We start from the raw sequence: 16,129 nt of genomic DNA, 5'->3' as shown, positions 1-16,129 counted from the left end.
CTTCAGCTGAGATTCCTGCATTGCAGGAGGTTGCAATGTTCCAGAGCTGGGCGATATACCGTATTGGCCTGAATATAAGCCGAAGCTTTGAAATTCAAGGGGGGGGGGGAGAAAAAAAGACAATACCTGAATACAAGCCGCTCCCTTAAAATTCCTTAGGCATTCACACCCATTCCATTTTACCGCATGTCTGTTTCAGCGGCGATATCGCAAAAGCCAATTTTTGTAAGGTCGCGAATTTAACTTTTCACAGTCGGAATTGGGGGGGGGAGTGAGGCTTATATTGGTATCATCCAAGAAACTGGTTTAAAGTCCATATCATGATATTGGTTGCATAATTTTTGACCTGGCAATATATCACAAATCATGATACGTGTGCAGAAATCACAAGGTGGGGGGAAAACCATGAATGCCTCTACAGAGCTCCATCCTTATTTCAGACATTGTGAGATATTGTTGGAAGCCGCCCAGAGTGGCTGGGGTTACCCAGTCGGATGTGCAGCATAGAAATAATAAATTTTAGTCGTATTCTCGTTATTCTATCAGTACACCACAATGCTTATAGCTGGTGATACAGTGGTACCTCGGTTTAATAACAGTTCTGTTTAAGAACGATTCGGTTTACGAACTCCGCAAAACCGGAAATAGTGTCACGGTTTGAGAACTTTACCTTGGTCCAAGAACGGAATCCAAAAGGTGGACTGGCACCGGGGGTGGGAGGTCTCATAAGGGAAAGCGCGCCTTGGTTTAAGAATGGTTTCGGTTTAAGAACGGACTTCCAGAACAGATTAAGTGTAGTGATCAGGTGGAATTGTTATGAGGAATTATAACAAATATAGAGTAAGCCATCTGTGTCAGCAATGAAAGCATTGCGTTGACTGGGTTTGAACTATTTTGATATGATTCTTGATCAATCCACACCTCTGCATCCCTGTTCCATTTCTCTCTCTTCACAAGTCACCTACACATTTAGACAGGCAGAGAGAGACTATCATACGCACCCTTCCCAGAGTCTTGCTGGTTCAAGCCTCTGTGTGTATTGTTATTAATCAGAGTTCAATCCTTCCTTTACTTTGGGAATGCCTCAATTAAGTTCATAAACCGAGGTACCACTGTATATCAATGCTTGGAAAGCAGGTGTTGCGCAGCACTAGCCCCTTCCAACTCTGATTCTGTGATTGGGCTCTCCATAGCTATTATCCAGAGAAGCTGCGCTCTGCCCTCGCAGTCCCTGAAAACCTCGTGAGAGGAGGGGGCTCTTGTGCTTGGATCCTGCCTGAGGATTTCCTGTGGGGGCACCTGGTTGGCCACTGTGAGTTCAAGATCCTGGACTAATAATAATAAAAAAAATTATTTATACCCTGCCCTCCCTGGCCAGAGCCGGGCTCAGGGTGGCTAACACCAGTAAAATTACAGTAAAAACATAAGGGGGGGGACAATCTAAAATACAGCTTAAAATGCAATTTAAAATGCAGCCTCATTTTAAAAGTAGCCAATAAATCAAGACCATAAGGGGAGGGAAACATAAGGGTCAGACTGAGTCCAAACCAAAGGCCTGGTGGAGCAGCTCTGTCTTGCAGGCCCTGCGGAAAGATGTCAAGTCCCACAGGTCCCTAGTCTCTTGGGACAGAGCATTCCACCAAGTCGGGGCCAGTACTGAAAAGGCCCTGGCCCTAGTTGAGACCAATCTAACCACCTTATGACCTGGGACCTCCAAAATATTGTCATTTGTGGACCTTAAGGTCCTCCGCGGGGCATACCGGGAGAGGCGGTCCCGTAGGTACGTGGGTCCTAGGCCGCATAGGGCTTTAAAGGTCAAAACCAGCACCTTAAACCTGACCCTGTACTCCACCGGGAGGGCCAGTGGTTTTGCTTATGTTCCTACCAATCTTAGAGATGTTTGGAAGAAGTGGCAATAGCAATGGCTGCCAAGTTCCCTTTAATCTGGCTTTTTAAACTGTTGTCACGCACCCTAGGGCCTTATCTTGACAGCAAGAGACCACTTTCCTCCATTGCCACGCTGTAAAGAAAACCTAGCGCTACCCGTAGCCTGAGCTTCAGGTTGTGAAACTGAAAAAGCAGCCTACAGGCTGCCTTGTCTCCAGCATCTCTTAGGCAAGAGCCCCGAAGGTGTGTCCGGCATTGCTTATCTTCATGTGCTGCGTGCTGCCTGGAGTCATGTTGCAGAACCTGCAGGTGTTGACCCACAGGCAGTAAAAGGTCTCTGGAGTCAGCTTCCTCTGCCCCCACCCCAAATCTTTGCACACCAGAGACCCCCACAAGGTCTCTCCAGGAGCAGAAGCAGCACAGGATGTGCCAAGAAGCAGGGGCTGGCGCTGGGCATCTCGGAGGAAGCCCATCACCAAAACTCAACAAGGAAAGTTGTCTTAAAGCCCATGCCCACCCATCTGGCCAGAAAGAAGGCCGTGTTGGTGGAAGAGGGGAGGGGAAACAACTTTCAAGCCCCTACCTCCGTCACACACCCCATAAAAAGGGAGGCATTGCTCGTTCCAAGTCTTGGTGCTGAGCTTTAAATCCCTAAATGGCCTCAGCCCAGGATACCTGAAGGAGCATCTCCACTCCGATTGTTCAGCCTGGACACTGAAGGGGGCCTTCTGGAAGTTCCCTCACTGCGAGAAGCAAAAATACACGGAACCAGGCAGAGGGCCTTCTCGGTGGTGGCACCCACCCTGTTGAACGCCCTCCCACCAGATGTCAAGGAGATAAAGAACTATCTGACTTTTAGAAGACATCTGAAGGCAGCCCTGTTTAGGGAAGATTTTAATGTGTGATGTTTCATTGTATTTTTAATATTTTGTTGGAAGCCGCTCAGTGACTGGGGAAACCCAGCCAGACGAGTGGGGTATAAATAATATATTATTATTATTATTATTATTATTATTATTATTATTATTACCCAGAATGCCCTGGAGGGGGATGTGGAGAAGTTGAATAACGTAGAAGGATAAAGAAGAATATTGTGGGATGGATGTACCAGTTTACTGTAAAGGCATAGATAAATTAAAAGCAAACCCCGATAAAGCACCACACATGATCCAAATTTCAGCAGGACAAAATGGGAAGATGCCAAGTATCAGCCACACCACTGTGGAGACTTCACACCAGACGTTGGTCAACAAGGCTTGGATTCTGTAACCGTCCCTCCCACAGGGAGCACTTATGCCACCTCAGGCACACCCTCTTGCCAGGAATTGAAGTTAAGGGGGCAGGTGTCCAGCACATCAAATTGCCATTCCCGGGCTCCTCTCAGACACACAGTATTAATTTAAGAAGTATTTATTTAAATTTAATTAGTAGAAAACCATTAATGCAATGCAGATACACCCAGGCACATGGCACCCTCTTTATATCATCTCTTTCCAAGGCATTTTGCCTCTGCCAAAGACTCTTGTGTTTGACCCACTCAGGAGGGTGACGGCAAAGACGCCTCCTCCATTCTTGAGAAATCTTTCTTCTAGCCACCTTCACAAACTATGGCAAGTTCTTAAAGAAATGGGAGTGCCTGATCACCTCATCTGTCTCCTGAGAAATCTCTATGTGGGACAAGAAGCTACAGTTAGAACTGGATAGGGAACAACTGATTGCTTCAAAATTGGGAAAGGAGTATGACAAGGCTGTATATTGTCTCCCTGCTTATTTAACTTCTATGCAGAATTCATCATGCGAAAGGCTGGGCTAGATGAATCCCAAGCCGGAATTAAGATCACCGGAAGAAATATCAACAACCTCAGATATGCAGATGGCACAACCTTGATGGCAGAAAGTGAGGAGGAATTAAAGAACCTTTTAATGAAGGTGAAAGAGGAGAGCGCAAAATATGGTCTGAAGCTCAACATCAAAAAAAACGAAGATCATGGCCACTGGGCCCATCACCTCCTGGCAATCAGAAGGGGAAGAAATGGAGGCAGTGAGAGATGTTACTTTCTTGGGCTCCATGATCACTGCAGATGGTGACAGCAGCCACAAAATTAAAAGACGCCTGCTCCTTGGGAGAAAGGCGATGGCAAACCTAGACAGCATCTTAAAAAGCAGACATCACCTTGCTGACAAAGGTCCGTATAGTTCAAGCTATGGTTTTCCCAGTAGTGATGTATGGAAGTGAGAGCTGGACCATAAAGAAGGCTGATCGCCAAAGAATGGATGCTTTTGAATTCTGGTGCTGGAGGAGACTCTTGAGAGCTCCATGGACTGCAAGAAGATCCAACCTCTCCATTATGAAGGAAATCAGCCCTGAGTGCTCACTGGAAGGACAGATCCTGAAGCTGAGGCTCCAATACTTTGGCCACCTCAGGAGAAGAGAAGACTCCCTGGAAAAGACCATGATGTTGGGAAAGATGGAGGGCACAAGGAGAAGGGGACAACAGAGGACGAGATGGTGGGACAGTGTTCTCAAAGCTACCAGCATGAGTTTGACCAAACTGCGGGAGGCAGTGGAAGACAGGAGGGCCTGGCGTGCTCTGGTCCATGGGGTCACGAAGAGTCGGACACAACTAAATGACTAAACAACAACAACCACCACCTTCACGGAAGACTCAGGCTGCATCTCCAAGTCTGGCAGCCAAGGCAGAGCACAGGGCTGGAGGTCTCAAGGCAGCCAAGTTGGACAGCATTCAAGGCCAAGTGGCACAGCGTTCTAGGCCAGCCTCAGCCCAGCAAATCCCAGCTGTTGTGTTTCTAATCTGGTGCTTTGCACCTTAGAAGGGACATAGCAAGTTTGTTCTCCTCGTCTTGGGCATTGTGGAACAGGGAGGGGGCGGGAGTTGCATGCCATAGAAAGGAAGCATCTCCTTAACTGCTGTGGGGCGTTGATGGTCATGGGAGTAAATGGATCTTTAGTAAAGAAAGAGTAGGTTGCCTGCTGGTAAAGGTGATTTATTACAGCAGTACCTCTGGTTGCAAACGGGATCCATTCCGGAGGCCCGTTCGCAATATGAAAAGAGTGCAACCCGCAGTGGCGCATCTGCGCAAGTGTGAGTTGCGATTCACCACTTCTGCGCATGCGCGAGCGGCGAAACCTGGAAGTAACCCTTTCTGGTACTTCCAGGTCGCCACGGGACGTAACCTGAAAGATCGTAACATGAAGCGGACGTAACATGAGGTACGAATGTAGTTGGTTCAGATTCCATCCCAAAAGAAAACATATTGAGTCAGGCATGTCCAAAGTCCATTATGGGGGCCTAATCTGGCACGCTGGTTCGTTTTATCCAGCCCCTGTTACAGTTTAATTCCCGGGGTAAAAGAAGCTCAATCAATCGACCTTGACAGATTAGAGAACTGGGCCAAAACAAACAAGATGAATTTTAACAGGGAGAAATGTAAAGTATTGCACTTGGGCAAAAAAATGAGAGGCACAAATACAAGATGGGTGACACCTGGCTTGAGAGCACTACATGTGAAAAGGATCTAGGAGTCTTGGTTGACCACAAACTTGACATGAGCCAACAGTGTGACGCGGCAGCTAAGAAAGCCAATACAATTCTGGGCTGCATCAATAGGAGTATAGCATCTAGATCAAGGGAAGTAATAGTGCCACTGTATTCTGCTCTGGTCAGACCTCACCTGGAGTACTGTGTCCAGTTCTGGGCACCACAGTTCAGGAAGGACACTGACAAACTGGAACGTGTCCAGAGGAGGGCAACCAAAATGGTCAAAGGCCTGGAAACGATGCCTTATGAGGAACGGCTAAGGGAGCTGGGCATGTTTAGCCTGGAGAAGAGGAGGTTAAGGGGTGATATGATAGCCATGTTCAAATATATAAAAGGATGTCACATACAGGAGGGAGAAAGGTTGTTTTCTGCTGCTCCAGAGAAGCGGACACGGAGCAATGGATCCAAACTACAAGAAAGAAGATTCCACCTAAACATTAGGAAGAACTTCCTGACAGTAAGAGCTGTTCGACAGTTGAATTTGCTGCCAAGGAGTGTGGTGGAGTCTCCTCCTTTGGAGGTCTTTAAGCAGAGGCTTGACAACCATATGTCAGGAGTGCTCTGATGGTGTTTCCTGCTTGGCAGGGGGTTGGACTCGATGGCCCTTGTGGTCTCTTCCAACTCTATGATTCTATGATTCTATGATTTTGGTTGGCCCTTTGGTTGTGGCCCTCACGGCTCTTCACTTCATCAAATCTGGCCCCCTCTGAAAAAAGTTTGGACACCACTGTATTAGGTGCATGCGGCAGGCAAGAGGGATTCTTCTTCCGCATTCTCCAACCCAACAATCTTCCATCCCCTCCTCAAATCTGAGCCATTTCCCCTACTTGACCCCAGGGTGTTTCTTAATCCCAGGAATTAAGCCCCAAGCAAGGCAGTGTTGCTGGAGCATCCTTCACAGCCCTTAATCTGTTTGGATAAGCCTTTTATCTCGATCTCTTGGCTATGGGCCAGCCACCCATAGCTACATTCCACCAAGAAAGGGAATTGACCTAGCAGAAGAAAACCACATTCTCCTACGCAAGTTTGCACTTTTCCTTCCCTCCCAAGAGGTGGTTTAGATAGCGTCACAAAGATAAGAGGTGACATGAAAGAAATTTATAAAATTATTCATGGCATGCAGTAGGGCTGGGCAATGTCTGGTTTTCAACATCATCAGCTAAACACTGTGAGATACTGCACAGATATCTAAAGTAAGGATGGAGCTACGCAGAGCCATGGGCTGGCTTCACAGTTTTCCCCGCAACATGATATTTGCCGGCTCCTGCTCTTAGGATTCACTGCCAGGGGAGAAATGAGCCGAGTTAACAGGGACGGCAAGAATGTATAGAACAGGCACCCCCAAACTTTGGCCCTCCAGATGTTTTTGGCCTACAACTCCCATGATCCCTAGCTAGCAGGACCAGTGGTCAGGGATGATGGAAATTGCAGCCTCAAAACATCTGGAGGGCCGAGGTTGAGGAAGCCTAACATAGAAGCATTGGCTTGCTTCATGGTTTTCCCCACATTGTGATTTCTGCATAGCGTGCAAGCACACACACACACACACTCTTGTGAAATATCACCAGGTCAAAAATTATGAAACCGAAAACATGATTTGGACTTCAGCCCGGTATTGGGCATTACATCGATATATTGCTGAGGCCTCTGTTTAGACGTGTCTGACTTTTGGAGAAATTGGACAGAGAAACGCTTCATGCAATGCAGTTAAACTCTGGAACTCCCTTACGCAGGAGGCAGGGGTGGCGTTAAAAGATAGGACAAATTCATGGAGTAGGAGAGAGCTATGGATGCCTGTGGGAATGTCTAGGAAGGTAGGAGAGGATACTTGACTGCTCTAGCAATACATCCCTCGTTGCTCCTGGCCATGATGGCACTGCTTCTGAATGCCAGTTTCTGGAAACCACAGTAGAGAAGAAGGATCTTGCGTTCGAATCCTCCTTGCAGGCTTCCAACTAGGGCATCTGGTTGGCCACTGTGAGAACAGGAGGCTGGACTAGATGGGCCCCCATTGGCTTGATCTAGCAGGCTTTCCTTATGTCCTTATGGATCACTGCTCGTCCCAAATACCCCTTCAAGATTACGGAAGTTGCCTACAAGTGATACGCTCATGAAAGCAGGTCAGTGTCTCAATGACTGCCTCGGACACACACACAGGGCAGCTTAGATGAAGTTCTCCAAAGGCCGAAATATTGGGGGGAACCTGGTGTTCTATTCATCTGGTCATTTTTCAAATTCATGCCCCTGAGCTGCTGGTCCCAAAAAAAGCTTATGAGTCACTAGAAATAGTACAGTCATAAAAAGGTAAAGGTAGCCCTGAGGACGTGGGTGGCGCTGTGGGTTAAACCACAGAGCCCAGGACTTGCTGATCAGAAGGTCGGCAGTTCGAATCCCCACGACGGGGTGAGCTCCCGTTGCTCAGTCCCAGCTCCTGCCAACCTAGCAGATCGAATAAAGCGAGATGAGCACCGCAACCCCAGAGTCGGCCACGACGGGACCTAATGGTCAGGGGTCCTTTTACCTTTACCTTTACCCCTGACCTTAGGTCCAGTCGTGCCTGACTCTGGGGTTGCGGCGCTCATCTTGCTTTGCTGGCCAAGGGAGCCAGCATGCAGCTTCCAGGTCATGTGGCCAGCATGACTAACCTGCTTCTGGCAAACCAGAGCAGCGCATGGAAACGCCGTTTACCTTCCCGCCGGAGCGGTACCTATTTATCTACTTGCACTTTGACGTTCTTTCGAACTGCTAGGTGGGCAGGAGCAGGGACCGAGCAACGGGAGCTCACCCCGTCGCGGGGATTTGAACCACCGACCTTCTGATCGGCAAGGCCTAGGCTCTGTGCTTTAGACCAGTGTTTCCCAACCTTGGGCCTCCAGCTGTTTTTGAACTACAACTCCCATCATCCTTGACTAGCAAGACCAGTGGCAAGGGATGATGGGAATTGTAGTCCAAAAAACAGCTGGAGGCCCAAGGTTGGGAAACACTGCTTTAGACCACAGCGCCACCCATGTCCCAGTAAAGTCATATCTCAGGATAAATACGCTTCAGGCTTAGTATTTTCGGGTTGCGCTCCACTGCGACCCAGACGTTACTTCTGGGTTTCACCACTTGCGCATGCGCAGATGGTCAAAATGACGTCACACGAACGCACAGAAGTGGCGAAACGCGACCCGCGCAGACGCACTGTTGCGTCTTACGTTCTGTTCAGGATGCGAACGGGGCTCCGGAACAGATCCCGTTTGCATCCCGAGGTACCACTGTATTAAAAACCCAAATGTCTCAAAATACCACCTTCCGCTTTTAGGAGCTGTGATGCTGGAACTGCAACATAGACCCCAAGAGCCCAGCAAGGAGGGGAGCTGACTTCAAAGGGCTCCCCCCAAAAAAAACAAAAACCACCGCCAACAACGGAGCGTTTCTGGGTCAGCCATGCTCAGCGGCAGCTCAGCTCAGATTCCTTGTGCCCTTTGAGCAGAGACGCAGGAGCCCAGCCTCCTGCTGCTACCTCAATCGAAGAGCTTCTTTCTGCCCCACAATAGTCCTTGCTCCTTCCGGCTTTGCAGCAGCCACACCGTTTGACGCTCTTTTGATCAGGCCGCTGAGCCAAGTGTCTCCCGGCCAGACTACAACCACAGGCCTCCCCAGGAAGGAGGCACAAAAGCCATTCTTGCCCAAGAGTTGCCTTAAGCATCTGCAGGGGGAGGCAGAGACCCCTCCGTGCAAAAAGGCCTTTGCCCAAGTCCTTGGAAGGGAAAGCCTTACAGCAGGGGTCAGCAACATTTTTCAGCAGAGGGCCGGTCCACCGTCCCTTGGACCATGTGGTGGACCGGACTACATTTTGGGGAAAAAATTATGAACGAATTCCTATGCCCCACAAATAACCCAGAGATGCATTTTAAATAAAAGCACACATTCTACTCATGTAAAAACACACTGATTCCCGGACCGTCCGTGGGCCGGATTTAGAAGGCGATTGGGCAGCATCTGGCCCCCGGGCCTTAGGTTGCCTACCACTGCCTTACAGAGATAGAGGGACAAACAGTCCACAATCCCAGGCTGGGAATAGAAGAGGAATAATAATAATATAATAATTACCCCGCCCATCTGCCAGGGCTTCCCCAGCCACTCTGGGCGGCTTCCAACACAATATTAACATACAGTAATGTATCAAACATTGAAAGCTTCCCTAAACAGGGCTGCCTTCAGATGTCTTCTAAAAGTCTTGCAGTTGTTGTTCTCTTTGACATCTGGTGGGAGGGCGTTCCACTGGGAAGGCGCCACCACCGAGAAGGCCCTCTGCCTGCTTCCCTGTAACTTGGCTTCTCGCAGTCAGGGAACTGCCAGAAGGCCCTCAGCGCTGGACCTCAGTATCTGGGTAGAATGATGGGGGTGGAGACGCTCCTTCAGGTATCCTGGACCGAGGAAGACTCATTTGTTGCTCAGCTGTGGGCTCCCTAGGAATCCTGGTGCCATAAGCCGCTGCTTATCTGCCAGAGCTGGAGAGCCAGTTGTCCCCAGCATGGCCACCTCCACGTCTCCTTCCAAGGCAGCTTTTGGCAAGCGGGGGAGTGAGGCACCTAATCCAGACCAAGGATCTGCTCCACCCCAGCACTGAGCCCCAGGCAAGGATACCAAGGTGTCACCATTTCAATAAAACAGGGCTTTGCAAACAGGACAGAGAGGGCCTGCCACTTCTGTTTGCAAAACAGGCGAGGCACAAGCTGGTGAGACCTGCTGCCAGGTATCTTTTGTCCAGATTCTTAGACAGGTAGAGCAACCAGTTGAGGTGACGCAAAAGACAGGCAGGATCCAAAGTTGTGGAGTAGGTGAGTTTACCCGAAACAATGCTGTATGGCAGGGAACAGACTCTCACAAAAGGTGGTGGAATCTCCTTCCTTGGAGGTTTTTACGCAAGTTGGGTAGCCTCCTGTGGCGTATGGCCTAGTTGAGATTCCTGCATTGCAAGGGGGCTGGACTAGATGGCTCTCGGGATCCCTTCCAACACTACAATTCTATGGTTCTAATTGTCTTCCACTGCGGGAACTGCGGGAGGCAGTGGAAAACAGGAGTGCCTGGCGTGCTCTGGTCCAGGGGGTCATGAAGAGTCGGACACGACTAAACAACAACAAATTGTCTTCCACAGGTAGGCTGCGACCCACTCCTGGGTCACATCCTGGCCTAAGGAGCCTAGTCCCCACCCTGGCACTGCAATGTCAGCTAGATTTAACATGCACGGGATCACTAGGGACTAGTAACTCAGGTCTCAGAGAGGCTCCTTTCTAGAATGCCTCTTGGCATTTAACAGTCCAGAAGCAGCTCCATTTTGGCACAAATCACATGCCTCAAAACATGCAATGTCTAACTACCCTCTTCCTCCACCCACAATTAGAGCCACTGTTTAGTTGTTATCATTTCCCTCTGCGGCAGTAAAGGCAGTGCAAAGAAGGCTCCTTGGAATACCTCCATCCAGGTACCCACAAGGTCCACACCTGCTTTGTAGTAGCAAAACGTCCTGCTGTATCCCACATCTTCAGGACGCACACACACACACCCCGAACACTCTTGTGGTTTTGGAGCAATTTGCATTGAAGGCCTAGACAGAGTCTGCGTCCTTTGTATGCCATCCCAGGCCAGTCAGGTGCAGCACCTCAGAGGCAGCCCTCCTCCGCAAGTTTACCAACAGGCACCTGAAGCTGCTGAGAGGCAACCTGGAGATTTGGGATGAAGGACAATCAATATGCAGGTGCTACCTAAAACCGCTTGCTCTTTTCATGCAGTTCCAGTGAAGGAGCAGAAGTGCTGAATCAGCACAAGGGACTGGCTGTGTAATGACACACATTCCAGAGAAAACAGAAGTACCTGGGCAGGTAGCCCAAGACAACAGTATTTAGGTGCTAAATGGGTTTTTGCTCCACCTGCAGAACAGGTAGATCTCTGATCCACCTCTGTTGATGGATGCACACTTTGCTTCGGGGTTTCCCAGCTGCTCTGGCTACAACCTCACCCAGATAGATGTTCTGGGCTGACGTTACCCTGGTCTGATGCCCCCTCCAGTGTTTCAGACCATGACTCACATCAGCCCCAGTCAGCAAAGCTAGGAGTCGGGTCCCAAGGCAAGATGAGAAGGGCCAGCCCTGTCACCTTTGGGAACCCTCTGGTGCTCTTGGAAGAAGGGAGGGGGGCAAGAATGAGATGCACTTGCCCCACCAAAAGCCCCCCATGGCCCAAGGGCACCTGGCTCCCTCGCCCATCTTCACAGGGGAATGGGACAAAGTCATAGCTATCTGCAATTATGCCACCAGGGACTGCTCAGCCTCTCTGCATCTACTGGGTTCTTCCTCCTGCAATCCCAATTTAACACCTAAAAGGTAAAGATAATGGGACTCCTGACCATTAGGTCCAGTTGTGGCCGACTCTGGGGTTGCGGCGCTCATCTCGCTTTATTGGCTGAAGGAGCCAGCTTCTTCCGGGTACAGCTTCCGAGTCATGTGGCCAGCATGACTAACCTGCTTCTGGCGAACCAGAGCAGTGCACAGAAACGCCGTTTACCTTCCCGCCGAAGCGGTACCTATTTATCTACTTGCACATTGATGTGCTTTCAAACTGCTAGGTGGGCAGGAGCAGGAACCGAGCAACGGGAGCTCACCCCGTCGCAGGGATTCGAACCACCGACCTTCTGATCTGCAAGACCTAGGCTCTGTGGTTTAATCCACAGCGCCACCCGCGTCCCTTAATTTAACACCTAACCGACCTTCTGATCTGCAAGACCTAGGCTCTGTGGTTTAATCCACAGCGCCACCCGCGTCCCTTAATTTAACACCTAACCGACCTTCTGATCTGCAAGACCTAGGCTCTGTGGTTTAATCCACAGCGCCACCCGCGTCCCTTAATTTAACACCTAACCGACCTTCTGATCTGCAAGACCTAGGCTCTGTGGTTTAATCCACAGCTCCACCCGCGTCCCTTAATTTAACACCTAACCGACCTTCTGATCTGCAAGACCTAGGCTCTGTGGTTTAATCCACAGCTCCACCCGCGTCCCTTAATTTAACACCTAACCGACCTTCTGATCTGCAAGACCTAGGCTCTGTGGTTTAATCCACAGCTCCACCCGCGTCCCTTAATTTAACACCTAACCGACCTTCTGATCTGCAAGACCTAGGCTCTGTGGTTTAATCCACAGCGCCACCCGCGTCCCTTAATTTAACACCTAACCGACCTTCTGATCTGCAAGACCTAGGCTCTGTGGTTTAATCCACAGCGCCACCCGCGTCCCTTAATTTAACACCTAACCGACCTTCTGATCTGCAAGACCTAGGCTCTGTGGTTTAATCCACAGCGCCACCCGCGTCCCTTAATTTAACACCTAACCGACCTTCTGATCTGCAAGACCTAGGCTCTGTGGTTTAATCCACAGCTCCACCCGCGTCCCTTAATTTAACACCTAACCGACCTTCTGATCTGCAAGACCTAGGCTCTGTGGTTTAATCCACAGCTCCACCCGCGTCCCTTAATTTAACACCTAACCGACCTTCTGATCTGCAAGACCTAGGCTCTGTGGTTTAATCCACAGCTCCACCCACGTCCCTTAATTTAATACCTAACCGACCTTCTGATCTGCAAGACCTAGGCTCTGTGGTTTAATCCACAGCGCCACCCGCGTCCCTTAATTTAACACCTAACTCAACCCAAATATTATTCTGCACCATCAGCAAGAGCCCCAAAGCGGAGGGTCGATGTGAAGGAATCTGCCTGCATCAAGCCCTCCCAACACCTGAGCCTTTCTAAGTCAACGTGGGGGCTTTGCTGAGAGTTGGGGGGGGGGCTTTTGCAGAGACCCTGCCTGGCTCTATATACAAGGCCAGAAAAGACTATAGCCCAAGGAGAAATGTCCATTTTAGGAGGCAAACCCAGCCACCCTCATTCCTCCTTGCTATTGATAGAGCAAGTCTAGGAGATGGGCAACATTTGGGAAAGGAAGGCATTGGCGGGTGGGGGCCACATTTGACCAGCCAGTCTGTGGGGCCTCACTTCTCTGTCCCCCCCTCCCCAGTTCCGACAGGGCTTTGGGATTTCCCCGGGGCCATGGCCAAGAACTCCTTGTGACAGTCAGTTTGCACACCCAGGGAGCACGTTTGCAGCTGCAGGGAACATACAGAGACACTCAAAGTGTATGTGAAATCCTAGGGTGAGTCACGCAGGATAGGCAGCCTGGCCATGGGGGTGGGGGAGGAAGGCAGAAGGGGAAGAAAAGCAGCCACGAACGGGGTCAGAAGTCGAACCCAAGCGGGGATGGTGACAGGAGCCACACCCTGCTCACTGCTCCTCTTTATTGCCCTGCTTTGCCCCTTGAGAAGAGGCCGGCTACTTTATTGGGGGCAGGGAGCACAAGGAGGAGGGGGGGGGGTTTCCAACTCTGCTCAGAGCTTACCCAGGGCGTGAAATGGGTGCCCCAGAGCCATCATCTCAGCAACCCATTTCTACCCCAAACTAGATTTTGGGGGAGAAGGAAGTAGAACAAGGGTGAGCCAACTTTTTCAGCAGGGGGCCGGTCCTCTGTCCCTCAGACCTTGTGGGGGGGGCTGTCTATATTTTGAAGAAAATGAGTGAATTCCTTATGCCCCACAACTAACCCAGAGATGCATTTTAAATAAAAGGGCACATTCCACTCATGCAAAAACACGCTGATTCCTGGACTGTCCGCGGGCCGGACTGAGAAGGCAATTGGGCCGGATCTGGCCCCCGGGTCTTAGTTTGCCTACCCATGGGGTAGAATGAAAGGGGAAACACATAAGGCCCCCCCCCCGTGAGTTTTTCCTACCCTGTTTCCCCGAAAATAAGAGTGTCTTATATTAATTTTTGCTCCCAAAGATGCGCTAGGTCTTATTTTCAGGGGATGTCTTATTTTTCCATGAAGAAGAATATGGTACACATTTATTGTTGAACCCCCCAAAAAAGGAAATTTATTACCTGTATACGGTACAACGCCTTACAGTAGCTTCGGGGGGGCCTTATATTCCAGGGTGACCTTATTATTGGGGAGGCCTTATATTCGGGGGAGACCTTATATTACAACAAGAGACAAAACTGGAAGTAGGTCTTATTTTCGGGGTATGTCTTACTTTCGGGAAAACGGGGTACCTCTCCCGCAAGGTAGTGCAAAGGGAGGAGGTACCCCAAAAAACCTCCCCGTGTACCTGGCAACAGGTGAGTGCATCCGCCTTTCCCCCCCTCACCCAACGCAGGTAAGGGCCACTCTGGGGGCCCCGGGTGAGGGGGACCCCGTCGAGACCCCCGCTTTCTTCCGCCTCCCCCCGAAGAGGAGGGGCAGCAGCGCCCCCCGTGGACCCCCCAGCGCCCCTGGTGTCCTTGCTGCCCTTCAGAGCCCCCCAAGAGGGATGAGGAGATGGGGGGCAGCTAAAAACCCCACTGCCCCCCCGGGGGTCCCGCCCCGTCCAAAGGGCAGCCTCCTCCTCCCCCCCCCGCCCAACACAGGTAAGGGCCGCTCTGGGGGTCCCGGGCGAGGGGGACCCCGCCGAGACCCCCGCTTTCTTCCGCCTCCCCCCGAAGAGGAGGGGCTGCAGCGACCCCCGCGGACACCCCCCCCAGCGCCCCTGGTGTCCTTGCTGCCCTTCAGAGCCCCCCAGGAGGGATGGGGAGTCGGGGGGTCACTGGGGCGGAGACCAGCCTCCTCCCCCCCCCCCGTGCCCCCCCACCGAGGACCCTGAGGGGCTTCTTGAGGGGAGGGGGCGTCCTGTCACGGGGGCGGTTCTGAGGGGCGCCGCGTTTACCTGAAGTCTCCGCCCTCGGGGGGCTGGGCGGCGTCTCCGGCGCCCCTCCGCTCGCCGCCCCCTCCTGCCGGCGCCCCCGCCGCTCGCCGCCCCGCCGCTCCCCGCTCGCCCATCCCGCCGCTCGGCTCCTCCGGCCGCCGCAGCCGCCGCTGCTGCTGCTTCTCCTCAGGCGCGTCCCCGCGCCCCGCCCCCTCGCCAGCGGCCTCCATGACCCGCCCGCCAAAACTTCGCCTCGCGGACGCCGTACACCCCGCGCGGAGCACCACGGGAAATGCAGTCGCGGGACTAGGCGCCGCGGGTCGGAGGAGAGCCGGGGGAAAGGAGGGGCCTTTTGTACTCCGGCGCCGCGCCCGGAGCATGCTGGGAGGCGCCGGATTGGAGGGTGGCCGCGGGGGCTGCCGGGAGGAGTAGTTCTGGGGGAGGCGGCCGCCCGGAGATTAACCCTTTCGGGGCGTCCCTGCTGGAAGTTGCGCCAAGGCTGCTAATTCTATTATTGTTGTTACATATATATCTATTTTCCAGCGGCAGCTTAGAGACCAACTAAGTTTGTTCTTGGTATAAGCTCTCGTGTGCATGCACACTTCTTCAGATACATGTTTAGGGAAGTTTTTAATGACTGATGTTTTAATATATTTTTAATCTTTTGCTGGAAGCCGCCCAGAGTGACTGGGGAAACCCAGCCACATGGGCGGGGTATTAATAATAATAAATTTGTATTAGTATTAGAGAAATCACCTTGCCAACAAAGGCCGGTATAGTTAAAGCTATGGTTTTTCCAGCAGTGATGTATGGAAGTGAGAGCTGGACCATAAAGAAGGCTGATCGCCGAAGAATGGATGCTTTTGAATTCTGGTGCTGGAGGAGACTCTTGAGAGTCCCATGGACTGCAAG

General features: G+C 51.3%; 1 protein-coding gene across 1 annotated transcript in view; it reads right to left on the bottom strand.

The window, feature by feature from the left end:
• The window catches only part of DGAT1 (diacylglycerol O-acyltransferase 1), a 35,693-nt gene extending 20,231 nt beyond the window's left edge, over window positions 1-15,462 (bottom strand). The window contains exon 1 of the mRNA XM_053395073.1: window positions 15,239-15,462. Coding sequence (XP_053251048.1) covers window positions 15,239-15,447 — 209 coding nt within the window. The 5' untranslated portion in view covers window positions 15,448-15,462. The remainder of the gene's footprint in view (window positions 1-15,238) is intronic.
• Between the last annotated feature and the right edge of the window lie 667 nt (window positions 15,463-16,129).

This window comes from Podarcis raffonei, chromosome 7 (assembly GCF_027172205.1).
Source record: "Podarcis raffonei isolate rPodRaf1 chromosome 7, rPodRaf1.pri, whole genome shotgun sequence".
Lineage (NCBI taxonomy): Eukaryota > Metazoa > Chordata > Lepidosauria > Squamata > Lacertidae > Podarcis > Podarcis raffonei.
Note: the sequence above shows the minus strand (reverse complement) of the source record. Positions and strands in the feature narration are given on the sequence as shown.